This window comes from Nannospalax galili, unplaced genomic scaffold (assembly GCF_000622305.1).
Source record: "Nannospalax galili isolate Female #2095 unplaced genomic scaffold, S.galili_v1.0 scaffold31, whole genome shotgun sequence".
NCBI classification, from domain to species: Eukaryota; Metazoa; Chordata; class Mammalia; order Rodentia; family Spalacidae; genus Nannospalax; species Nannospalax galili.
The window spans coordinates 6,536,685-6,563,531 of NW_008332149.1; the positions used below are offsets into that span (position 1 = coordinate 6,536,685).

At 42.9% G+C, this 26,847-nt stretch overlaps 2 protein-coding genes across 5 annotated transcripts in view; one reads left to right on the forward strand and one right to left on the reverse strand.

The window, feature by feature from the left end:
* The window catches only part of Pdzd8 (PDZ domain containing 8), a 71,842-nt gene extending 67,618 nt beyond the window's left edge, over positions 1–4,224 (forward strand). Inside the window, exon 5 of the mRNA XM_008827328.2 lies at positions 1,402–4,224. Within this exon, the coding sequence (XP_008825550.1) occupies positions 1,402–3,587 (2,186 nt within the window). The 3' untranslated portion in view covers positions 3,588–4,224. The remainder of the gene's footprint in view (positions 1–1,401) is intronic.
* Positions 4,225–5,821: 1,597 nt separating this feature from the next.
* Slc18a2 (solute carrier family 18 member A2) overlaps positions 5,822–26,847 on the reverse strand; it is a 40,734-nt gene continuing 19,708 nt past the window's right edge. For 3 of the 4 annotated variants that reach the window (XM_029560763.1, XM_029560762.1, XM_029560761.1), the window contains exons 11-16: positions 19,436–19,514; positions 19,218–19,269; positions 18,064–18,127; positions 16,178–16,297; positions 15,913–16,046; positions 8,939–9,353 (exon numbers count right to left, since the gene is read on the reverse strand). In XM_029560763.1, the coding sequence (XP_029416623.1) occupies positions 9,249–9,353; positions 15,913–16,046; positions 16,178–16,297; positions 18,064–18,127; positions 19,218–19,269; positions 19,436–19,514 (554 nt within the window). In that variant the 3' untranslated portion in view covers positions 8,939–9,248. Of the gene's footprint in view, positions 9,354–15,912; positions 16,047–16,177; positions 16,298–18,063; positions 18,128–19,217; positions 19,270–19,435; positions 19,515–26,847 lie in introns of all 4 variants that reach the window. The other variant, XM_008827329.3, reaches the window with a different exon arrangement.

Here is a 26,847-nt window from a genome sequence, read left to right on the forward strand (position 1 = left end):
AATATATCCCTTCTCCCAGCTACAGGACACAAATTGAAATCCTAAAATGCATTTTTGTAATAATTTTTATTTTTTAATATGCCATAAACTTTGTTCCATGTAAATAGGTATTTCTCAAAAATATATAGTTGTGGGGCTGAAGAGATGGCTCAGTGGTTAAGAGCACTGGCTGTTCTTACAGAGGACCCGGGTTCAATTCCCAGCACTCACATGGCAGCTAACAACCGTCTATAACTCCAGTTTCAGGGGAATCCAATGTCTTCCTACCTCCATGGGCATTGCTTGACACAGGTGCACTTACACACATGCAAGCAATACACTCATACATAAAAAATATAGTTGTGATTAATTCATTTATTTGAATTTACAGTAGTTTTTAATATTTTTAGTAACAGGCGATTGGTAATTAAAATAAGTTTGGCAAAACGTTATATTTAGGTTCAATAATAGAGTTTATTTTACTGTTTCAACTTCTCAGCATGTTTGAAGTATTGCAAATGAAAAATCCAGACTTGGGATGAGCATTTCCTGAGAGGTATCATGACTACCGTGTGACTGGGGAGATGAGATGAGGACAGTTTTCCTGAAGCACAATGAAAAAGTTGGGGTTGACCTGAAGCTTTTGCCTACTAAAGCTCAATAGACAATACTTCATTTTTATGTATGTCAGGCAACATTGCTCCAAGGACCTCGTGTAGTAGATGGAAGTAGTAGGAGGTATCAGGCTAAATGGTCAGGAAGAGCCCTGTGAGAAAGCCCAGAATACATTGAATATTTTCAGGCTAAGGGCCTTTGTGCTGAAACTTGAAAACCTAGCAGCACGGGGATCAAAGCAGATAAGGTCTGCATGGGAGATTGCAGTTAGAGGCTGTTTATGGCTGTTAGGCTGAGGAGGACCTGAACACTAAGTTAGGATTGACAGCTGAAGAAAACAGGGAGTTAGCTGTCTCCAGGATTCAAATTGGGTTAAGTGGAAGGTGGCAAGTTGATCATAGTCAGGACAAGAGGATGTGCATCATAATTGTTTAACCTTAAAGTAACTTATCTTATTCTTTCATCCCAGAAAATGTGTATGGCTAATAAAAAGGAGTCACAACTTTCCGTCATTCAAAGTGGGGTTTACCCATTAATAAACCTAAGTAGGTCTCAGTCTGTCCACTTCCTCAATTCAACTGAGAAATAATGTCATTTAGCCTAGGAAGGAATGGGAAGCAGATAGGAATTAGCAGCCTCTCTGGGGTGATATCATTTAGGTTCACAAGGATTGAGCTGAAATCCAAGTAAAATATTTTTAAGTTTTCCTTGTTGTTTTTCCATTTATTAAATAATCACATGGTAATGACAATGTAGGGGATTTTTATTACAGTAATTTACATGTTTTCTCTTTTAAATCTTAACCAGGTGTGAAAATTACATCGACACTACAGGTATTGAAGCTCATCAAACAGGCTGGCGACCGAGTCCTGGTGTACTATGAAAGGCCCGTTGGCCAGAGTAATCAAGGTGCGGTGCTGCCAGACAGTTTTGGTCAGTTGGAAGAGAACTTTTTGTCAAGCTCATGCCAAACAGGTTATGAAGAAGAAGCTGCAGGGTTGGCAGTAGATGCTGAAAATAAAGACCTTGATTCTGAATTTGAAGACTTGGCAAGTGATGTCAGAGTACAAACTGAGTTCAAAGATGAGGCACAGTCATTAAGCCAGAGTCCTAAACGTACTCCAACAACACTGTCTATTAAACCCCTTGGCGCTATATCCCCAGTTTTGAACCGTAAATTAGTTTCAGGAAGTCACCCACCACCACAAAAACTTCCATCCAAAGAAGGAAATAAACCATCAGCCCCCAAAACTTCAGAGGTCACAGAACCAGCACAAGTGTCAAAACCCCAAGGACCCACTTTCAAACCACCTGTGCCACCACGACCACAAGTAAAAATTGCTTTGCCTTCCACGGACACCCCAACTCAGGCAGACCCAGATGTTGAAAAGCCAGAGAAGGTGCCGCCACCCCCTCTTGCAGATAAATCAGAGAAGCAAGTAAAAAGTGTGGATCATGGGGAAGATTCAGCTGTAGTGAAGCAGGCTTCAGCAAAGCAAGAATTGGTGAAAGATCTTACCTCAGAAAGTTCCTGCCCCACTAAGGAGATTTCGGATGACCGTCAAACATGGGAATCATCAGAGATTCTTTATCGTAATAAGCTAGGAAAATGGTCAAGGACCAGAGCATCCTGTTTGTTTGACATAGAAGCCTGCCACAGATACCTGAACATTGCACTGTGGTGCAGGGATCCTTTCAAGTTAGGAGGTCTCATTTGTTTGGGGCACGTTAGTTTAAAACTTGAAGAGGTGGCTTTAGGATGCTTAGCTACATCAAACATGGAGTACCTTTCAAAGTTCAGACTGGAGGCCCCGGCACCCAAGGCCATGGTCACTAGAACTGCACTACGAAATCTGAGTATGCAGAAGGGCTTCAATGACAAATTTTGCTTTGGTGACATTACTATTCACTTCAAATACTTGAAAGAAGGAGAACCAGACCACCATGTTCTTACTACTGTAGAGAAAGAAAAAGAACTGCATGTGGTTGAAGAAGTTTCTACTGTCCCTAAAGAGGAGCACTTTGTAGGACAGATGAGTTCTTCAGAAAATAAACATAGTTTCCAAGATACCCAGTTCCAAAACCCAACTTGGTGTGATTACTGTAAGAAAAAAGTTTGGACAAAAGCTGCTTCCCAGTGTATGTTCTGTGCTTATGTTTGTCATAAAAAATGTCAAGAAAAGTGTCTAGCTGAGACACCTCTTTGTGGAGCAACTGAGAGGCGAATAGATCGGACCCTGAAAAACCTTAGGCTGGAAGGACAGGAACCCCTTGTGGGCCTCCCTCCTCGGGTTGAGACCGAAGCTAAGTCAATCAATAAAACAACAGGTTTGACAAGGCACATTATCAATACTAGCTCTCGTTTACTCAATTTGCGTCAGGTCTCTAAAACTCGCCTTTCTGAACCAGGAACTGATCTCGTAGAACCTTCACCAAAACACACCCCCAACACATCAGACAATGAAGGGAGCGATACAGAGGTCTGTGGTCCAAACAGTCCTTCCAAACGAAACAGTGCAGGAATAAAGTTAGTGAGGAAAGAAGGTGGGCTGGACGACAGTGTTTTCATTGCAGTTAAAGAAATTGGTCGAGACTTGTACAGAGGCTTGCCTACGGAGGAAAGGATCCAGAAGCTGGAGTTCATGTTGGATAAACTGCAGAATGAAATTGATCAGGAGTTGGAACACAATAATTCCCTTGTTAGAGAAGAAAAAGAAACAACCGATACAAGGAAAAAGTCACTTCTTTCTGCTGCTTTGGCTAAATCAGGTGAAAGACTACAAGCTCTAACACTTCTGATGATTCACTACAGAGCAGGCATCGAAGATATCGAAACCTTAGAAAGTCTGTCTTTAGACCAGCACTCAAAAAAAATGAGCAAATATGCAGATGATCCAGAAGAAGACCTTGATAGTGAAATAAGCCAGCTGATAGACACCCAGCCATTCAGCAGCATCTCAGATGACTTATTTGGCTCATCCGAGTCTGTTTGACAGGCTGTTTAAACTTTCAGATGGTTGGGACAAGACACATCTGAAGTACCATGGGTTTATAGCCACATTCCAGTCCCTCACCGTGCACTTGGGCCTGCTTCTACAGTGCTTGCTTATGTAAGAACAAGAATGAAAGGTGGTTTTCCAGCAGAAACATGACCAGATCACTAAATTGGTTGTTTGGGGTTGCATTTATAGTTACACTTTTTGGGGTTTATACCAGGAATTGGTTTTTACTAATTTATTTTTAAACTTTTCTAATTATGTAAGCTAACTTTTCATGTTTACGTATGTGTGATGTCTCAATATATTATTTTTTCTCTTCTTGGTTTTTGAATTAGTGTTCTTTAGGATCCTGAAAGGTTTCTTGAAATTTTCGTTTTTGTTTTCATCATGGTTATAACAAATTTGCTGCATGCCCAAATTGACAACAGGAATCATCAAGGGAACAGGTTTTAAATCTTCTTTCTTCTATACTTTTGAAGTTTGTCATCTTTACTTGCTTGAAGTTTTTATTATTTTGGGTTTGGGGGATTTTTGTTTGTTTTGGTTTTTGCCAAATGTAACATGAAAGCAGATCCTATACCTTTAAAGAGTTTGTTATGCTGATTTAGTAAAAAAAAAATTTTTTTTTACATATATTGCTTGCTTTCTATGCTTCAGTGACTTTTTTTCTAAAGCTTTTATGCACTTGAACTATAGTAAAATTATAGTGGTTAACTAGAAGAGCTTGCATTGAAAAAATTTTAAGAGAATAAATAAGGAATAGGGTTGGTGAAGAATTTTGTAGAGATAACAAGATTTCATTACTTAAGAACAGTAACCAGTAGGATTTTGAAATAACCTTTCAAAATGCTCCTTTTCATGGAGGTTCTAAGCATTCATGATGATTTCTCATCTTTGGCTCTCCCATAGGAAATAAAGCATATGAGAGGATATTTACAATTTCAGAGGGCTGTTCTGAAAATGACTGTTGATAATGGGCTTTGTTTTGATTTCTTTTTTGTATGTGTAGGAATATGTGGAGAGCAGTTATACAAAATATATTCATTTACTGCATCATTCAGTGTTTTACAGGCTTAAAAGAATGGTGATCATTCTGAGTACTTTGGTAGTTCAGACTGTCTTCATTCATACGTAAAGAAAAAAAGAAATAAAAATAGACAGTATACATAGGAATTGGGACCAGTTCTCTGAAAATGAAGGACTACTGTGGTACTGGGATCATCTTACAGATGCTGGTAACACACAGCTGAGGGCACTTATATGAGCTTGACCCCTGTTGGTATATATCTTAAAAGTCTGGGCCTCTTACATACCTATAGAGTAGAGTCAAACTTTTCCCCTTTACAGGTAACTACTATAATAAATTAATGCATAAGCCAACATGAATTTAAAACTGTATGGAATAGCTCTTTGGCTGGCAGGAAAATGCATAGTATAATAGTAAAGACTGTGGCCCAGTCTGTAGTCCAAACTCCATTCAGGCTTTTTCCATGAATGAACTGCACAGCCCTAGGCAAGTCACAAAGGGCTCCATGCAGCACTTTCCCCATCTCTGAAGATACTTACTCTACCTCACAGGATTGTTGTGAGGAAATAGCATAACTGCAAATGTGCTTTGAACAGTAAAAAGCTATAAAAATAAAAGGTATTTACATGAGAAAAATATTTTAAGTGTAGAAAGTTATTCCAGTTTTAAACCCACTAGCAGCTCTCATTATTAAGTGAAATGTTAGGACACTAAATTTTAAGGTACAAACCTTTCTTGGCCAGGTTTATAGCAAGAATATATCTGTGTATGCCCCTTTTTTACTGTTCATTTAAGCATGCTCACGTTAAAAGAACACCTCGATAGAAGACTTTCCGCAACAAGTCCCTGAAAGTTGAAATGCTGTTCCACAGCACATGCTTGAAACAGTCTGTCTGATGTAAACACGATTCATCTTGTAAACAGTAACTTGCTATTGCTACCCTAGAAGGGGCATGTCTGTAAGTGGCTAGTGTGTTCATGGATCAGACCACGGAAGTTTTAGTGATGCTCGAGCATGCTCCTGAAACTGATGCATTTGAAAGAGCTGTAGAAATAATGCAAAGCTTTAGTTCATAATAATCTACTCGTGCTTTAAAGTATTTAGCTCTGTAGAACCACAATCATGGAAAGCTCAATAACGCTGCTAATGACGTCTATAAAATATACCTTTACTGTAGTGGACTATTTTTCTATTGGGAGAAGCAGTAGAGGCATCACAGTTGTACTTTAGAGCAAGGGGAAACACTCCAGATAGCCTAGAGTAAGGTATCAGGCTTCAGTTTTAAAAGATTGTGTTAATATTACATTACTGATGTAATCGTGCTACCATGCTATGTTATCAATAGCTAAAATAATAAAGACTACCACAGAAAACAAGAATATCTTCATTTGATGACATTTAAAACAAGGCGATTTGTGCATCTCTGGAATTATTGCCTGGTCTAATTTGGCCATGCAGACAAGCTATCAACCCACTTTCAGTAAACAAAAGTGCTCAGTTCTTGCTGCTGCTTCCTTATCTTGTGGAATGTATTCATGGATTTTTCTAATGCTGCATATTAATAAGACTATCCATAATGAGACACTCTCAAAGAAGAAAAATTAGACTAAAGTATATTTTCTTCATTGATGTTTAGATGAATGACTGGGTTATACAAAATGAGTAACATTTTAGCATTATTAGGCAATCATATTTCTTAATATCAAACTTCATTCGATAATATCAAAACTTACTGTTTAGATAACTTTCTAAGAAAAACAGCCTAAAACTTGGAAAGCAAAGTCTATCTAATGGAGATTAAAATTTTAAGTCCCCTGAAGTAAGTTTTAAATCTCCAACTTAAAAAATGTATTAAGCTGAGCGTGGTGGTGGCTCATGCACTCGGGAGGCAGAGGCAGGCGGATCTCTGAGTTTGAGGCCAGCCTGGTCTACATAGTGAGTTCCAGGACAGCTGGGGCTACTGCGAGACCCTGTCTCAAAAAAACCAAGAAAAACAAAAAGTATTATCTTAATTCCTAAATTGAGATAGTTTTCCTTCCCTACCTCCCCTCTTCCACCCCAGAAGCAAAGGAGTGGGGAAAAAGGGAGTGTTCCCTCATCTTTTCTGGTTCCTTGATACTCTTTAAGGTCTAATTAAAACTATAGATCCTGGAAGCGGTATCATGTGCACCCCATTCAAAATGATCCTAATTTCTAGAGCTTTCAAGAGTCGATTCTGGCAGATGCCTGGATAATGGCTATTTTCATAAGATAGTTACTTGTTTACAGCAGTTAGAGCAACACTGACAGTTAAAGTCCAGGGCAATTCACTGTTTTTCCACGTTGATAGAATAATAAGTCTCACATTTCATTTACAGCAAATAGTGGAAAGCCAAGAGGATGGACCACACTAGCCTGGAGTGGCATTTGCTTGACTCCTGCAAGCAAAGAATAGTTTTTAATTAAATAACTACAGTCAAAATGATATCTATGTATTTGTTCCAGCAGTATTTATGAAAGAATACAGGCAGGCACAGCAGTGTTCAAGAAGATTTATTAAGTAGGTCTAGCTAAAGTATGACCAGAACAGATATACTTAGCAGTCAGAAGAAAGCTGATTACTCACTGCTACCTCACAAAGATTTTTGTGTCTGTATTACCAAGTAAAACATAAAAGCCACCTCTATTTTTAAAAAAATGTTCAGAGAGCTATATGTTCTTTGTTCTGGTACATGCAGAATATTTTTTAAACCCCCCGTTTTTCAGTCTTGTGTACCCAGGATATTAGTCATATAAATGACTTTACTTTCCCCTCAGAAACAACCTATTTTGGCTCCCCAAACAGTTCGGAAAAATTCTTTTATCCTTTCCCCCAGGGATCAATAGCAGGCTGCCTTTGCTAGTCATTCTTACTAGAGCTGAAGCCTTAAAGGCAAAAAGAACATAGGACTAGATTGTCTGATATTGAGGGCAAGGGAAACTACAGGCTCTCTTTAGCCACACTTTTTAAGGCTGTCCTGTAGAAGTATACATCCCTCCTTTGTATGTTAGCTGTGTGAGAATCCCTCAGCAGCCATCTTTCAGTCACAGGCTTGTGTGACTGTCCAGTGGTGGAGTCAGAAGCTGTTTTTTCTCAAATGTACTGACTTCAAATCAGCTAGGCCCCACAGAAAAGCTCCATAAAGCAAAAGAAAGATTAGCCACTACCTTTCTGAAGAATATGTACTAGCCAATAAGATTGAGAGTCTTTGCTATAAAGTTCTTTGATCCCTGATACCCAAGTTAACACAAACAGTTCAGCTTAACAAAAATGACATTTTTATGATGACAGAACTGCAGAATTGTCACGTACTACTAGAGACATATTCTACACTGTTCACATGCCAGAAAGTCGTATTCACATATAAAGCAATGTAGACAATGTTCAGTATTTGCTGGCACACTGAAAAGACAGGTCAATGTTCTCATGCTTAGAAAAATTATGCTACCCAGCATACAAGATGATACAGTAACACGTACACATTTGTAGATGTTTGGATTTTTTTCTGCTTCAGAAAAAGATGACAGGTGGTCAGGACACCTTCCCTACCTGCTTTCCCACCATAATGTTTTTAAACAGCATCATTCCTTCATCTTTAAAATTCTGCATTAACATGGACAACTTTTAGGAGTCCAGAAAATAATTGCAACTCAGAATAACTAGGAAAACACTTGGATGGCCTGCAAATAGGTGAAAGACGTAATAGTCTGATTTTTCAAGGCTTAATAGCTGTTTCCTTTTCCAAAACTAATTAGGTGTTGATAAATCTTATCATGCTTCACCTTAACAGTGTAAAGTGCATATACCTTTTATTTTCAGCCAATAAAGCAGTCAAGTATTTGTCTTTAAAAGAAAGCTGTTAAGTTGTAACTACATTTGAGGGCTTTTCTCTACTTTCAGAACGTTTACAAAAAAAACCACAAAATCCTCGTTGGCTTTAATGTTTGCTGCCAACCACATAAGTGTAATTGTACAACCGTCCCTTTCCAGGTGGGTGATTATATAGAAAACTAATGCCAGCAAAGAGCTATGAATAAGTCCAAAAGATGACTAGTTTGCTTTCTTGCTCTCTGCACTTGAGATGACTAGCTTTTGACTCATAAATATATTGACACTGATTACGAGTCAGCACATTCATTGTTGCTACGTAACATGCTGTCTTACGTGATTCTGTTTTTTAGACTTGTAGTTTCTCATTGTTGGTAGTGTCAGATAATGTGTGCTTTAAACACTCATTACCAGTATTCAGAAAAAATACAAGATTTTTTTTGTCCAAGTGTTCGTGAATGTAAGTTAAAAAATTATAGTTGATTTGGATTCAAATATTTATACATTTACAATATACCTATTTCGTCAAAATATATTGTGTAATATTTAATAAAACCAAATACATAAAATAAAGTTTTCAACACTATTTATACAAACCCCTAGAAAAGCTGCTTTTTCTTTATAAGGCTGTTGGCAGTCGATCATAACCATGGAAAAGAAAGAATCACCTTTGGTGGTTGTACTCTGCCAGGAGTGGATGGTATGACTAAGACAGCTCTGCACGAGTCATCTCACTGGAAACACCAACACAGTTAAACACTTGAATGATTTCTGAGGGGCTCAGTCACTTTCAGATTCTTCATCGTCACCGATCGGGTATGACTGGGTGTTACTCTGAGTGTACATTTTTGTCTTAATAGGACAGTTGTGGTCCATGAGGATAGCCTGAAAGAGCAAAATGCCAAGTACATTAACTTCTTGTTTCATAAAGCTATGGTGGCTTTAGCCTGTTCCTTTTAAAGATTACTGGTTTGAGGGGCTGGAGAGATGGCTCAGTGGTTAAGAACACTAACTGTTCCTGCAGAAGACCTGGGTTTGAATCCCAGCACCCATATGGCAGCTAACAACTGTCCGTAACTCCAGTTCCGGGGGATCCAACAGCCTCTTCTGTCTTCCAAGGGCATTGCACGACACGGGTGCACTTACCTACATGCAGGCAATACACACATACACATAAAATATTTAAGAAAAAAGCTCATGACAAGGATGTTAATTTAAAAAAAAGAGATTACTAGTTTGAAAGATCTGTATCTTCTATTAAACAGTTATTTGGAGAAATTGCCAAGTCTTGACCTAGAACACCTGGCATTCTCCACCAAGTGAAAAGTTCAGGCAATAGGCAAGAAGTGAAGAGGTCTTGAATATTTTCATTGTACCTGATCGGGGGCAAGAGTCAGTTTTTTGTAAAACAAAGGATAGGTTGATTAGGGTTAAGGAGTTGAATCTTGTAGATGGAGGCTATGCAGGTTATCCATCCAGCTTCTGTGGGTAGACTGTCACAAGGTACATCATGGAGACAAGTGAAGGAAGCGCTTGTTAGAAATAGGAAGACTGAAGCCCCTGTGTCATTTCCATTCTCGGAAGTGCTCCCGATACTGGTTACCTTCACAGACTGCCTCGCATTTTAAAATATTTTCAGACCACATCACCATGGCTCCTTGAGTATTTTCCTAGGTCATAGGGCTTTGTTCATAGATGTGTTATCCAGACCACCTCTCATCAGATCTGATGAACATAAGTCCTGTGCCCTCTTTCATTGTTACTGAAAATTAAACCAAACAGGTGACTGCCCTTCAAAAAAGAAAAATGCTTTGTTTTCAAAGCATCTCCATCTAAGGCGCTTGCCATCATTTCTCCTGAAAGATGTGCCTAGCCAAGCAATGATCTGCTAATCCATCTGACATCCTGCCAGGAACATGCTACTCACTGTAGGCTCGTTGCCTCAACTCCACTCAAGAGACTGGGCACAGGGCTAAAAAGAGCTTCACTAAGGGATGTACAGCTAAGCTCAGTGTCCTTGGGAGAGTGTTTCCAGAACAACCCGACAACACCAAAATCTGCAGAAGTTCAAGTCCTTTAAAATATATTTGAATATGACATCCCCATGTGTATTTCAAATCGGTTGCAGATTACTTACAATACCTTACAATGTGAACTGGCCATGTAACTAGGGGAGGATGAAAAAAGTCTACAAATTAGTACAAATAATTTTTTTTCTGGATGTTTCGGATTCCAGTCAGTTGAATCCACAGAGCCAGAATCCATGGATGCAGAGGGCACCAGTGCACCTAGAAGGGGGCTGAGGAAGCCAAGCAGGCCCAGGACAAGTGTAGTCTAAGCAGTCCATGGAGAAGTGCAGAGGGGGCCACATGCAACCCAAATGAATCAGGTAGGTCTCCGTACGCTCCCTCTCTCAGAGGAGCCATTCTCCAATACCTTTTGTGCAGTCTGCAAATCTGAATGGATTAAAATGTTCTGATATTGCCCATGGCAATCTATCTTGGTGTCTGTTAGTTATTACTCTCAGCTCTTGTCCTGCAGATGTGATAAGACTCCACTCAGTGCTTAACCCTTTTATCATTTCCCAAGAAATTCTCAAATGATCTGCTGTGTGACACACAAAGATAAGGACTGACGTGACCTGAGTCAGACTCATCTCAAACTGCCAGCTTCAAACCTCCTTCCAATTATGCTACTTCCAAGTGAATTGATGCTTGTACTTAATAAAGAGTTCAATTGCTAAAATAATTGAGGCAACACATTGTACACCTGGACCATTCTCCCTGTGTTACACAAAGGTTTAATCCCTGATAACTAAGTGTAATCCAGATTAGTGATTCTCAATGTAATGTGCTCAAATAACTACAGAGGGGGTAGAGGTGGAGTGGAGCAGGTTACAAATGAAATTCCAGGTTCCTCCCCTCATGTGACAGTGCTGCCTACAGCTTCCAGAAACACTGCCCTAATTACATGATATATATCATGTCTTCCAGCTGATAGGAGTTTCTAGGGCACCTTCTAGTTATTTGACTTCACCCTGAAGGTGCTATACCAGCAACTTGAGAAGTAAGGACAGGCCCTCCAAAGTCACAGGTGGAAGACAAAATTCAGATTAAATGTTAGAAGTTCTGGGGAGGAAGTGAGAGCTAAGATGAACCATGAAAGATGAAAGGATTTGCACAAAAAGATTTCAGTGAGCTAAGCATAGAATATTTAGGAAAGAGGGCATTACAGACATTAAGCCAGCATGACCACCAGAGATCTAACTGGGGGGCAGTGGGAGGCACCTGTTGGGAAGCCCCAGCCGAGCTAGGAACGCCAGGCATGGGCCTTGACCCCTACTTGGCCCACAGGCAGCAAGGCCACCTTGGAAAAAACAAGACTTCGTTGCCTACAACCTACATCTCTCCACCTGCCATTACATGTCCATGTGTAATCTTGAGAGTCTCTGCACCCGAGACTGGACATAGAATATAGACTAAGTAAAATCTCTACTGGGGCTGGAGAGAGAGCTTACTGGGTAAAGAATGTGTTTGCCTTGCAAGCATGAGGACCTGAGTTCAATCCCCAGAACTCCTGTCTGGAAAAGCCAGGTGTGATGGTCCATGCTTGTAACAGGGCCCAGCACTGGAGAGGCACATGGGCAGATCTCTGGGCCTTGCTGACCAGCCAGCTTAGCCTACTTGGTGAGCATTAGGCCAGGCCAGTGAGAGACCCTGTCTCAAAAAATAAGGTAGACAGCCCTGAGGAACAACACTCAAGGATATATCCTCAGGCTTCTATGCATGCTTGCATGCACGCATACAATCAGGCACACTGCACACACACACAACCCTGTACTGCAGAACTCAGTCAGACTGATTATTTGCATCATGCAGACAATGATCAGAATTTACCAAAACAGCTGAAAGGCTTAACGTGGCCTTCGTGCTTCAAGGAGCTTTCTTCCAGGAATATGGTTTCATGGCTTTTACAGCATAACTCACTAGTTTTAGTACCTGTTCTGAAAAAATAATTGGGCAGTACTTGTACTTTTTAAATTTATACATAATTAAATCAGCCAGATAGTGTGTGATGTTTCAAAAGTGCCATGAAAAGAGAAGTACACAGCATCAAGTGGGAAAGGCAAACCTACAAGGGCCAAGTGCCCAGGGACCCATGAAGCAGGCAGGGAGTTTAAGCCAGCACTCCACATACTGCTGTGGAGGAAAGTGTTCGGCTTTCAACTGAAGAGAGGAAAGGGATTAGCACCAAAGTCATAGCAAAGCCCAGATACAGCCAAGCCCTTGCCAAATGAATAGCTCCTGTCACATGCAGAGCAGAGCTGGGCTCTCCAAAGTGGTAAAAAAAAAACAAAACAAAAAAAACAAAAAACAGACGGAGTAGAAAAGCGGTACAAATTCAGCACTAGTGAAACAGTAAATGCACTTAGAAGGTAGAAGCCCCATTCTGAGACTTCGGCAGGCACGGGTCCCAGTAAAAAATGTTTTGTTCAGGCTGGAGAGATGGCTCAGTGGTTAAGAGCACTGGCTGCTCTTACAGAGGATCTGCGTTCAATTCCTAGCAACCACATGGTGGCTAACAATTCTAACTCTAGTTACAGGGGATCTGACACCCTCTTCTGACCTCTGCAAGCATTTCATGACATGGGTACACATATATGTTCAGGCAAGACACTCATAAAATAAAAAAATAGCAAATTTTTTTAATGTTTTGTTCTGTTTAACATAACTAGGGGGAAAAAAAAACCAAGAGCTTTGCATTCATATGTAAGTGCCCAGAAAAGGGACAGATACTTACAAGTAGATTATAAGGTGCAGAGCATATTCTTATCAGTCATCAGCTGCCTCGTCCTCACCCCACCCATGAAATCCAAGAACCAGGATCTTTTGAATTTACTTTGGGTGTGGGTGTGTGCCTGTATGTGTGTACAAATGCTCTCATGTGCATGTACATGCATATGTGTTCATCTGCATGTACAGACCGGAGGTTAACATCAGGTGTCTTCAATCAGTCTTCACCTTATGTATTGAGGCAGAGTCTCTCACTTGAATCCAAGGCTTACCAGTGTGGTTAGTCAGCTTGCTTCTGGGTTCCTCTGTCTCTGCCTCCCTTAGGCTGAGACTGCAGGCAGGCCACCACACCTGCCCCACATTTATGTGAGTGCTGGGGATCCAAATGTGGCAAGTGCTATCCACTTTTAAATGTATCTATTATTTGTTGGGTTTTTTTGTTGTATTTTTTTTTAGACAGTCTCCCTGTAGCCCCAGCTGGCCTGGAACTCCCTGTGTAGACCAGGCTGGCCTCAATCTCACAGAGATCCACCAGCCTCTGCCTCCTGATGCTGGAACTAAGGTGTGTGCCACCACGTCAGCTACAGCCATTCACTTAAAGGAGGCTCCTAGCAACAAGCCACCTTTTCTGCCTTGGCAACAGAAACTTCAACAATAAGACTTAGAAATATGCCCTATCTTGTAAGAAATCTTTAAGTCTGAAAAGCAGAACTCATCTTAGAACTCAGCTACTCTCACCTGTTTTGAGGGATCAGGGTGGCTGCGTCATTGTCTTCCTATGGGAACAATTTCCCTCAAATAGCAGTGTTGGTCTGTCTTATATGTCCTCAGGGGACTGAGCAATAAGGATTTTTTTTCTCTCTGCCTATATCAGTAACACTAATTATTAAAAGGCAGAACTCCAAATGGGAGGAACGCCCAAGTGCTTACAACCAATTCATGAGCCTGTCACTTGTGATCCATAGAACAGCATTGGGTCTGTCAATCTCACACAGCTGAAGGGCAAACACCCTGTTACTAGGATCCACTTAATGAAAGAATTATTTGCTGGGGTGGAATGCCTTCAAGCCTGAATATCCCGTGTTTGGCAGCTGCTAATCCTGCACACCAGCACTTGTCTGCACTGTGGTTCCTCAAGTGGGTGGTGATCGATTCTCCCCCTTAGCAAACATCCGGACACACACCCCCTTATCATTAGGTGCTATCAGCTTCCACCCACTCTTCCTGCCCTGGTTGCACAATGAGCCACCACTGGCTGCTGGCTGCCACCACCCTCAAATGCTACCAATGTGCCGGTCAAATGGCATCCTCCAATTATTGGCATCAATTATGGGCAGCAAAATGCACATCTTGAGTTTTTAATGATTTATCTCACCAGGCACTTATGAAGGATTTTGACATTTTACAGTGAAAGTGGCTTTCTGGAAAACTGTCATTCTAATTATTCATCTTTCAGGATTGTCTTTTCTACTTCCTTCAGTACTTTTTAAATGGACCCAAGCACTGGTTTACTAAAAAGAAAAGGAGAACCGAGCCTTGGCTTCCTGCCATCATCTTGCAGAACACAGTCAAGGCTGGCTGGACAAGTATTTCCCCAGCTCCACCATCTCCCTAGCTAGTGTGACCTCATTCATTTCCTCCACTAGCTCATGCTGTCACCCACAGACAGATAACACAACAGCCACTAACGTCTGCTGCCTTGGTGAGGGATATCCACCCAGCAGTGATGGAGTCCGAGTAGCAAAAAGCAGCTCTCGCCCTGAAGAGGGAAGACATTTGGGGGCTGCTGGGCAGACAGAGTAAGGCAGTATTCTAGATGAAGCAGGGGCCTGTAATCCCAGCTACTGGAGGGGCTGAAGCAAGAAGACCCCAACTTCAAGGCCTGCCTGATTTCTTACAAAGTTCAAGGCCAGCCTGGAGATAAAGATCAATAAAAGTAATTTTTAAAAAGACACAAAAAGCCCTAGGTTCAATCCACAATACCAGAAAGAGGGGCAGGGAACCTACAGAAATCACTTTTAATGGACTCCCAAAAAGAACATGACAGAGGAGCCTCAGATCTGTCCTTGAACACAAAGCCTCCACTTCCGAGCACTCTCCTGCATCCTCGGTGCAGGCATACTCCTGCAATACAACATGGAGCAGCACTGGTATCAGCGGTACCACTTTCTTCTCTAGCTTCCCTATGGCTATGATTCTGGTCATGAAGAAGCAGTCTGTGTGCTCACATGTGTGCCCTGGGGTGTATATGTGATAGTCTTTCATAAAGACCCCTAAAACCACCTCCAGAATCCTATGTTATCACTGAGTGCCATGAGGATAGAAGAAAAACAAAGCACCGTATCTGGGAAATGGAAGAACATGCAAGAACCACAGAGAATCTGAATTATCCCAGGTTCCTATTTGATTGACGAGAGTTAATACACTGCTAATCTATGTACAAAAAATAATTGTATTCTTCAAATTTACAAATGTGATACCTGGAGAAATAATTCTGAAAGTAGCAAGAATGAAAGAAAGCAACTGTTCTGTGTGGCGTGGATGAAAAAGTACCACTTCTGTTAGGAACTGCTGCTGAGAAGGACTGAAGCATTTTAGAAGTGGACCGTGAGGAAGCTAGATGTTAAGATGATCAAGAAAGACTTTCTTACCATTTTTTCTTCCTTGGCAGGTGGACTTCGCAGAAAAAAGCACAGAGGAGCAAAAGCAATATCAATGATCCCAATAATTGTCATGAGCCATGGAAAGCCGATGGCCTTTGCAATGGCACCACCAGCTGAAGGACCTTTCAGGAAACAGAGAATTAGTGTTCTCTCCAAATAGCTTATTGCCAGAAAATGTAAATATTTCCATATTTTTTTTACCTTTTTTCTGTCCTGCAATAAGGTAAAGGTCATCTTGGAAGCCAATACTTACCTATAGCATACCCCATACAGAAGGCCACATCCGCAATGGCATACACACTCCCATAGACGGACACGTGCCGCAGGTCGACCAGGTAGCCCATGATAGGCATCATGGAGGAGTCCACCATCCCTGTGGACAGTCAAGGAACAGAGTATGGAAAAGTGATACGAACCAGAAAGAGGCTGAATGTCAGGGACTGGGTCCCAAACTGAATACCCAGCCAGCTCTTCCCCACTGTCATAGCCACTTGCACATCTGAGCAAACTCCTGAAAGCAAACCTTTCATTGAGGACAGTCAGCTGAAGGACTCAGAAAAGAATGGAACCTCAGATTCTGAGTCCTCGTTAGACCACCACCTGTGTGCTTTCTGCCTGGCCTTACCTCGTCATTCCGTATTGTAACGGACTGTCTTTTGGGGAGGGGAGGGCATCCAGTCCCCTGGCGACTCACCAGGAGTATGTATTGCAGACTGCTGCAACCTGCCCAGCTTCTAGTCAGGGCCTTTCTGATCTACTATTTTCTCAATCGCTTGTCCCTTGCCAGTTGGCACATGTACACATCTTATCCAGCTTCTTCATCCACACCCAACACCAGGCATGAGACCATTAGAGTTACCAAGCTGGAGTGTGCAAGAGAGGACCAGGGTAGTAGAACTCAAAAGAGTGTGTGAGGGCTGCTTTTCCTAGTAGGGAAACTAAAACTCAAAGAACTTGGTTCATAATTGGCTGAGAGCAGTGACTAAGACCAGTATGACAAACTGATCCTTCAAATGGAAGGGGACAAGGAACAGAAAGAAAAGAGAACATGTGTTCAGAGTTCTGGGTTCAAATCCCTGGCTGAGTGAGCACGATTGTCCCTCACCTCTTGAGCACTGCTTCTCCCTCTCTGGTGGGGTGATTGGAGAGAGCTTTTGGTGTCTGGCTGCAGTAAGCCATGCTTGTGACTACACACTGAAGTGTGATCACACAGCAGCAGATGGATGGAGAAGTTTCTTTAATTTAGATAGCACTGGCTGTCCACCTATCGTGCAGGCCATGAGGGAAAGGGAGTGAAACTAAGGAGTTGAAGATGGCATTACAATCTAGCTGGTGCTACGAAGGTTGCACAAGGGGACATGCAGAGTCCCAGGCCATCTAACCTCTAGGGGTCAGAAAATGCTCTGCTCATTCTTTATACTGTATGACTCAAAAGCTAAACTCCTGCTTCTGTGGTGTGACAGATTTGACCTTTATTTATTTTTTTTTTTAATTTTTTCGGTCTTTTTGAGACAGGGTCCCCCTGTAGCCCCAGCTGTCCTGTACCTCACTATGCAGACCAGGCTGGCCTTGAACTCACAGAGATCCACCTGCCTCTGCCTCTCAGTGCTGGGATTAAAGGCGTGTGTCACCATGCCTGGCTTGACCTTTACTTTTATTGTGATCAGTCAGTATTTATAAGTGAGAAAAAAGTAGACCATTCATCCAAGACTTTCTCTAACACGTTATTCTCCTTTGCTGAGAAAATCCCTGCAGCACATAGCACGGCATCCTCCAGTCTTTTTCTTTGCCAAGCCCTATACAAAGCCCACAGAAGTCTGTCCCCAGCTTGTCAGGGAAAGTCTGCGCTTGGATTTGAACCAGCAGATGTGCTACGTGAGAGGAAGCTTGTGCATTTGCCAGAGTGCAGTGAAGCGTCAGTTTGCTTTTGCAAACACCACCTCTCCATAGTGATTTTCAAGAATTAAGTGATAAGCACATGGACACAAGTATCTTCATGGACCTGGACTGCACTGATGGCAGCCTCCACTGAAGCTTCTGGAAATCTGAGCTTTGCAACTATAGTCTATTCACTTTTCCCAAAGAGAAAATCTCTGCTAGAGGGAAAACAGTTCCAAACAGAGGCCCCCTGTGACTTACCAATCGCAAAACCAACTCCGAAGTTGGGAGCAATGAGTCCATAGATGTTTTTTGCAAAAGGAATCTGTAAGAGGAAGTGAACATTATGCTAAAATAGCAGGTATCAAATTTAAATCATCTTGAAAAGGCCTCCCAAATGTTTTCTGTGGGCTTAGTGTACCTTTCCCCTTTCAAATAGGAAGAGGAAGGGGTGTGGGGGAGGTTGTCATCCTAACCTTTAAAAGCCAAAAGCTGGGCTGGGGATGTGGTTCAGTGGTGGAGCACCTGCCTCGCATGCATGAGGCCCTGGGCTCAATCTCTAGTGCCATAAATAAATAAAGTCAAAGTGTTCTGATTGCCATGAAATCTAATCGTGTGGCACCTGTGAAAGACGACAGCCTAGTCCATCCTCTACTTTGACACTGAAAGAAGTTTGCTGCTTTCGGGGAGACATCAGCCACTAAAAGATTCTTATTCTGGGATAGCATCTTGCTATTTTTTAGGATAGCTGTCATAAAATATTTAAGACACTGTAATTTTTAAAAAATTTTTTATTTTAATGTGTATGAGTGTATTGCCTGCATGTGTGTAAGTGCACCTGTGTCGTGCAATACCCACAGAGATCCGAAGAGGGCATCAGATGCCCTGGAACTAGAGTTAGGTTGTTAGCTGCCATGTGAGTGCTGGGAATTGAACCCCGGTCTTCTGCAAGACCAGTCAGTGCTCTTAACCGCTGAGCCATCTCACCAGCCCTAAAACACTGTAATAGTTAACATAAGGGTGAGGCTGGGTGTGGTGGCTCATGCCTATAATCCCAGCCCCTGGGAGAATGAGGTGAAGAGGGCTGCCATGAGTTCAAGGCCAGCCTAAGCTACTTTGTGAAACCCTGTCTTAAAAAAACCCACTGAAATAAAAAAAAAATTCAAAAAATAAGATGATGGTGAGAAAAATAACTTAGTAGCCCATGTAATAAAATGTCTTAATGGCTGACCTAAAATTAGATAATATCCCCACTGGAAAGTCTTGTCCAAAATACTTAAAATTAAATATTCAAATTCAAACTATTATAAAATGTTGCCTGGTGAGTGTCACCTAAAACAAGACTTTCAGTCCCAGACATCTGTGTTCCACCCCTCTATCCCCCTCCTGCCTTTCAGGAGCCATCCTTTACTCACACATAAGATGCTGATTCCAACAATTATCATTCCCAGAAGAGCACAAAGCCATCTATCAAAAGAAAAGGCACATCAATAAATGAACACTTAAGGTGTTTTTCCCAGGACAAATCTTCAGTGGAAATCAAAACAATTACTTAAAACGGCTAAGACAGAAACACTTCGAATTTCTTTGGAGAACCGTTATTATCAAAATGAACACTTTCATTTACTCTTACCTTCCCATTTTGTGAGCCAGTATCCCAAAAATATTGGTTCCAATGAGATAAGAGATGCTCGCTGGTAAGAAAGCAATGCCTGTGAATTTATGAAAAAACACCTTATCAGTACTGCTGGCCGTCACACGTCAGAGAAACTAATAATCACAGACACTGCAGTGTTGATTTGAGAAGATGAAATGAAGCCCAGGGCCTGCACCCAAGCAGCTAATATCCGGCTTCAGTCTGGACCACACAGGGCTTATCCATCCCAGAAAGCTGCTGAGACGCTCTAGAAATGGAAACCATTTCTCTATCAGTGGCTACATCTCGCCTCCATCTCAGTCTGATGATAGCATTACATGTGAACTGACAGGGACAGTTTCTAGCTCTGGGAGCCCAACAACGGCCACCCATGTGGCATCTACGTATGTGCCCGCCTCACCTCTGCAATTCTGTGACGCAAATAAGGCACAGTCATTGAAAGAATTAGGGAAAACAGATCAAGTGAAAACAGAGCAGTTAACACTGCCCAAACCCCATCACTCACATAATCCCCAGTTGTGATCCCTTATAGTTTATTCGTGTGTGTGTGTGTGTGTGTGTGTGTGTGTGTGTGTAAGGTTCTCTGCACACAAACAACTATGCCATACCTACTGCCCTACATCTTGCTTTTCTCAATTAACTTTATGAACATCCTTCCATGTTTTTTTTTTTAAAGCCATTTAGTCATGTTATGGTAAAGTTGTGACAATTCATGTCCAAGACTGAATGACTCTCCCAGGGGAGATGATGAGCCACAGGGCAATTTCTGGCTGGCAGGGACAGCAGTTGCCTTGAACATGGCCTAGCATTGAAAAGAAGGCCCACCAAGGTAGGCCAGGTGTGGATGCAGGAAACTTGTCTGCCTCCACTCTATCATCCATTACTAGGACTCTCTCTTGACAAGAGACTAGCTTTTCAATCTCTTAATTTCTGTTTTTCTTTTTCTTGAAATCAGATATACCAGACCTGATTACAAGCCTTGCCCACAAATGCTAAAAACTGTTTTGTTCTCAACCACCACAGAACATGTTAGCTGTGCATGGCAGACGGTCAACAAGTGATGGTCCTTGCAGGTGTGATTGTGTCCCTTTAAAGATAAGGCACTAAGGTAAGTCATCAAACCCTGAAAAGAGGTGAGCCTCTAACACAATAGGAACCTCAGAATGATGGGCTCTACGAGCAAAATACAAAACAGAATCATGCCAGACCTGGGATCCTGTGAAATAATGGAAAATAATCTCATCTCATATTCCTGGGAATTATTTCCATTGCCACCTAGTGATATGGTGATGCCAAATAGTCTGTTCAGTGTAATCTGATTCAGCAAACATTTACTGACAGCCATGTGCCCAGCACAACGCCACTCTTCAACAGAGACGATGACAAGGCAATTCCTGCCACCACCCACACAAAGGCTCTCTGAAGGAAGGAATCAGATGGCATTTGACCTGTGACGTGGTCTTCCTGAGAACTTAACAAGACTATAGTTGGGGGTACCCTGAACCTGCATCTGGTCAAGCTTGCCAAAGCAGATGGCTGAAAAAGTATGTTCCCACACTCTTGAGACCAGGTCAGCCTAGCAGAAATCATGTTGACTTTGCCTCAGAATCAGTGCACCAGAGGCCGCAGAGGCACAGACGGATGAAGCAAGCAAACTGTGAGAAAAGTAACAGCAGGACAGAGTTGCTGACATCTTGCCTCAGGGTCAGAGAGACAGAATGAATACTGAGGGTAGTGTTCTGTGGGGACTCCAAGGCCCAGACCCCACCTGGCAAGGCAGCTGCCACTCTCTCCAGCCCATCACTGCCCTCGGTGACATGCAGTTCCGGTATTGGAGGTCTTTAGATAAGCTGGAACTAGATTTTTGCATGAAATTTGATTTTATATTGACAATTCATTTAAAACAAAACCCTCATATATGTCAATGCTGTACCAGGCAACCAAAAAACTTACCTGAGCTTGGCTTACACACAGCCCTGGTCAGCTCTAGTCAAAGCAGGAGGCTCACAGAGGGCGCAGCCAGGACCCTAGGCCTCCTGTTGAGTCTTGACTCCAGCCAGAGCCTCAGATGGGGCCCCGAAGCCACAGCCTCAAGCAAGGGCACATTACAAGCGCTGCAGACATCACATGAAGCTGGGGTGCCAAGCTCACACATGGGACAGGGTGACCTTACTTTGCATGGACAACAAAGGCTCTACGGTGGCAAACTCCATCCCATCATTCTTGAGCAAAAATGTACTGGATTAGGATGCATGAAACAAGGCATTCACTTCAATTTGAACTGGCTAGCTGAGGTTTGAGGAACTCCCTCTAACTTCTTAAAGCCCTATAAGAAACCACTGGTCCCATCGTACACTTAGAGTGGCTTTGAGGATCAGATGACAAATTGTGCCATGTGGCTCTGGGCAAGTAGCCTTTCCAGTCTGATTTCAGTGTCATGGCTCCATGCAAACCCCATCTTCCCAATCTTTACTTTGACTTGCTGGCCTTCCCCACCGTGTAATTAGCTCCCAACAAGCAGGGACCACCTCACTTTCCCCCAGAGTCTAGCCCCATGATGGCAGGTAGGAAGGGCCCCAGGGCATCTTTGGCTGTCTGGAGGAAAAGTCCTGTTGAGGACACTCACTTCAAGAACTGGAAGTACCTGGAGACACTGCTATCCCTCAAAAGTAGGCTTGCCCCAGAGGAGTGGCAGTCGGCAGTGCCTGCTGGAGCCTAGAGTCCCTTATTGACTTCCAAGCCAGGAATTAGGTCATGCACTCTTAGTGACACCTGTTCTGAACCTGCTCAGGACCTTCTGTTCAGTAGGGTTCAGCAGCCTTCAGAACCCCATACCTCAAAGGACTCTCAATAGCTCATACAGCAGTCCATCTCAAGCAGAGGGCCTTCACCTCAGCCAGCAGTCAGGAGAGAGAACCATCTATTTTTGCTCTAAGACCCAAGGCCAGGGCCACTACTCTTCCAGACAGCAACTCTAGGCCAGGTTCCTGATACCACACCCTCAACCTTCCCATCAGTTCCACCTAAGTTTCTGGTTTGCATTTAGATCCAGCTGGGATGGCTCTTGCCTCCTCCCAGCCCAACCACAGCAAGAACTTGGTGAAATCTACTTTACCTCAGCCTGTCTAGGCAAAGCACACCAGGGCTTTGCATGTTCCCCAGTGACAGGGCCTCACCCAGCTCCCTGTACCACAACTTCAAGTCATTTCTCTACTTTTGAAACAGGATGCCTAGACTTGACCTAGCTGTCCTTGCTGCTTGCATAGACTAATCAGCATCTGAGGATGGAAAGAGGGACCTATGCTTTCTTCAGGCTCACTTACCTCTTCCTCCTCCTCAACTCATGCACCTGGGCTGGTCTCTAGGGAGGCTCTTCACACAGGGCTTGTAATACACGGACCTGCTCTTGAACCAGGTCTACCTTGCCTTTACAAGAAGTTCTTTTAACTGCAGAACAGGATGCTCTTGCTGAAGGAATGGTACTACATCCCCTCAGACCTTCATCTCTGCCCATTGGTATCTTTTTGAACACACAACCTACTGGATGACTTTACTCCTCACAAATTTCCATCAGCAACAAATTCAACAAGAATTCACTCTATGCCTTTTCCTGAGTGAGAAGTATGGGGTAGGCCTGGCCTACACACAGCATCTAGATCACAAGCATGTTGCCCATCAGGGAGTGCCCACAAGTAACTCACTCATTTTCAGTCATGATAGAAAGTTCACCACAGGGGCCCAACCAGTGCTTTCCAGAAAGTCTGGCTTTACCCACAGCTCTGGGCAGTAAAGCAGGAAAAGGTTTGTGTCCTCATGAAGCCCATGAGGGGACAGTGGCAGCAAGTCCTTGAGAGTCTTCCGAGCCCCAGTTGAGCCTTCTCTGAATGTTTCCAAGGGCTGGGCCTGCAACCAGAAGGACCCTGAGTGCCCCAGCCTAAGAAAGGCCTGTAGGCTCAAGTCCTGGCATCCCCAAACCACAGAATGTTAGCCAGCCGCTTGTTCTGTCTACTTGCTGAACTGACAAAGAATGTCCATGAGGTCTCGGCTGACTAGGACAGAATGGGCCCCTGCCTGGAAGACCAGTGTCTCCTCCTCCCTCTGACTGTGTCAACACATCACATTCAAAACAAGTATGTTAGAATAAGCAGTACAGGGAGTTTGGCTCGTCTAGGGTCTCCCCTCCAGGGCCTAAGTTCCCCCAGGTCTCACATTGAACTGTCTACTAAGCATCAAGGTGTCCAAGACAGCTCATTTGACCTAGAACTTGAGGTGAAAAGAAAACACCAGGAAAGTCTTCTCTCCCCATCAGCCCAAACTTAGGACCTGCCCAACACACAGAAGAGGAGGCACTAGAGGGCAGACTCTGGAATAGGGACATCTACCATCTCTACCTCCCCTAAAACTACACCCAAAGCACTTCATGAGATCAATTGCATGCCAGTCATACGGCTAATAGGACTGTTTGGCTCTGACTTCTGGTTTCACTCCAGAGAAGACAGGGAAGCGGAGGCAAAACAGCTCCTTGGCAGTCAGAGGTCAGGTTTCAGGGGCAGCTCCAGGGCAAGGCCACTGGCCTCAGGATCTTCCATACTGCTCAGCCTACAGAATTCTCTATTCAGGGTCTTGATGAACTGTAGGAACCACTAGCCCCAAGCTACAGAGACCCACTAAGGGTTATCTTTCCTTTTGAGGCAAGAGGTAAGAAAATTAGATTCCATCCAAGAAAGACAAGCCTACGTCTGAGGCAAATGGCAGGCAGGGCCTCAGAGACAAATGTGTACAGCATGGGTCAGCTAACCCAGGTCAGCTAACCCAGAGCGAGTTAACAAGCCTGCATGAATTGATCTTTTGCTGACATCTGAAACCCCAGAGTTGCATCTTGTGCAAGTGGCCCTGGGGCTCCTGGCTGACCTTAAAGACTTTAGAAGGAAAGCCTGAGGCTCTGTCTGGAGAGGAGGGAGCAGAGCAGCTTAAGTGGCCTGCGCATGGCCAGGACACATTCAATTAGCATCATAAACTGGTTAAGTGGAGACACTGACGGCGTGGAAAGTGCAAAGTAAAATCAGGGAGCTTGACCAAGCCATGCACGGCCCATGTGGACAGATGGTACCTTCTGAGACCACCTGAGACCAGGGCACAGAGGATCAGAGCTAAGGAGAGACTGCAACCTCCTGCAAGCATCAGCTTTAGTCTCCAAACAAGACAAGAGGTCATCTTTGGCAAATTTGTTCACTCTAAGTGTGAGAGAAAGAACCTTGCAGAAGTCTTAAAGGCCCCTTGGGCTTTCTCTTTCCTGCCCAACAAGAAGGTCAAAACTAGATTCTATGGAGTCTCCTTAATTTAGTTTGAAGAATCCTTCCTTCTTTACTGAATACATTTGTTTGTAATTACCCTTGTTTGTGGTTTGTGTTTGATTTGGTTTTGCAACATAATTCACAATCTGTAAAATTTACCTTTTACAGTGCTCAGTTGGGCAGTGTTCAGTATATTCACAAGGCTGTACAACTGTTATCATGACTGGAATCCAGAAGGTTCTCACCTTCCCCTCAAAGAAACCTCATATGTAATAGCAGTCCCTCCCTACCCAGACCCCTTCCCTGGGTTGTGTGGGGACTTTTAGAAACTGACTGAAGAGGTCAGTGCAGAAGCCGAAGGGGCTGCCCCTTGGCTGGTCATGCTGAAGCAAGGAGAGCTGGGTAACCAAGCCAGAAATGGATGCCTGAGGGGCAACAAAGGCACTGCAGAAAGGTTGGGGACCCTGAAGATGCCAGCTAAAGTCAGAGCTGAGGGCTGGCAAGATGCCTCAGTGGGTAAAGGCACTTGCTGCCAGGCCTGATGACCTGAATTTGATCCCTAGCCTCCACATAGGAGAGAGCTGACTCCACGTTTCCATCTGACCTTCACATGTGTGTCGTAGCACATGAATGTCCACACATGTACACACACACATTAATTAAAATATAACAAAGTCAGAGCTGAGTGTCTCCCTGTGAAGATGTTCGTATGTGAGTTGAAGGGATTATGTAAAGAAAATAAATCTCTAGGATCAGTAATCGATAAATTTGTAAAAGGTTCTCTGTATCAGACTAGCTTTCTAAAACTTTATAAAGCTATAGTGATTCAGTTGGGATCCTGACACAGAAAAAAAAAAGAGAATCCAGAAACAGGCCCAAGAACATGTGGTCACTCAGAGACAGAAATGGGGGTCAGAGGCTCTCCTGGAGGCATGACCCTAGGACAGTGACAACACAGAAAACAAAATCATCACACCCTTGTTACACAATTAGACCAAAATTAATTCCATGCAAACCCAGTGTTCTAAGACAAAACATCATAAATGCATTAAAGGAAAACAAGGGCTATTTAGTTTCTAAAGAGCTTTAAATAATCTTGGCATGGAAAAGGCCTTTCTGAGTTAGACAATGACATAAAAACAGGAGCCTGCTGAATCTGACAAGTAGCATTCTAAATGTCCTGAGCAGCAAAAATGTATTACTCATAAAGTAGAAAGACTGCAAAGTGAGGGAAATATTTGTTAAATTGATGATAAAAGATTAATATCTGTTATACAAAGAACACTTAGCAATCAATAAGAAAAGGGCAAAACACTGACAGAGAATATCAATAAGAAACTCGAGTTAGCCAAGACTGGTGCATACCTATAATCCCAGCACTCAGGAGGCAGAGGCAGGAGGATCAAGAGTTTGATAACAAGCCAGGCATGGTGGTGCAGTCCTTTAATCCCAACACTCAGGAGGCAGAGGCAGGCAGACCTCTGGCACCAACGCCAACCTGGTCTATATAGTTAAGTTCCAAGCCAGCAGTGGCTACAGGAAGACCCTGTCTCTAAAATAAAAACAAAACAAAACAAACAAAAAAGAAACCAAAACAAAAAAACAAAACAAAGAAAAAAAACCTCACAAACATAAAAAGAATTTGAGGCTAGATTGGGTTACATAGTGAAACCCTGTCACAAAAATATTTCACAAAAATATAAATACATTAAGAGAAATTAAGCCTATGAAAAGCAGCTCATTTTTTAAAATTTTTTTTTCATTTTATGTGTATGCATGTGTTGCCTGCATGTAGGTCAGTGCACCCGTGTCATGCAATGACCGTAGAGGTCAGAAGAGGCTGTGGGATCCCCTGGGACTGGAGTTATGGACAGTTGTTGTTAAGGTTCAGAAAGCCCCGCCCCCTCACCAACAGGCTCTCAAGGACTTCTCAAGCTCCTGAGAAAAGGGAACTGAGTTGATAAGCACCTTGGTCTTTGAAGTCAAGAGAAGCAGACTTTTCTCCACTGTTTGGCCAACCCAGCAGGCTTCCCCCTTTGATCTCTAAAGAGAACAGGTTTTAACAGTCCCACTCTCCTACTCCCCACCACCACA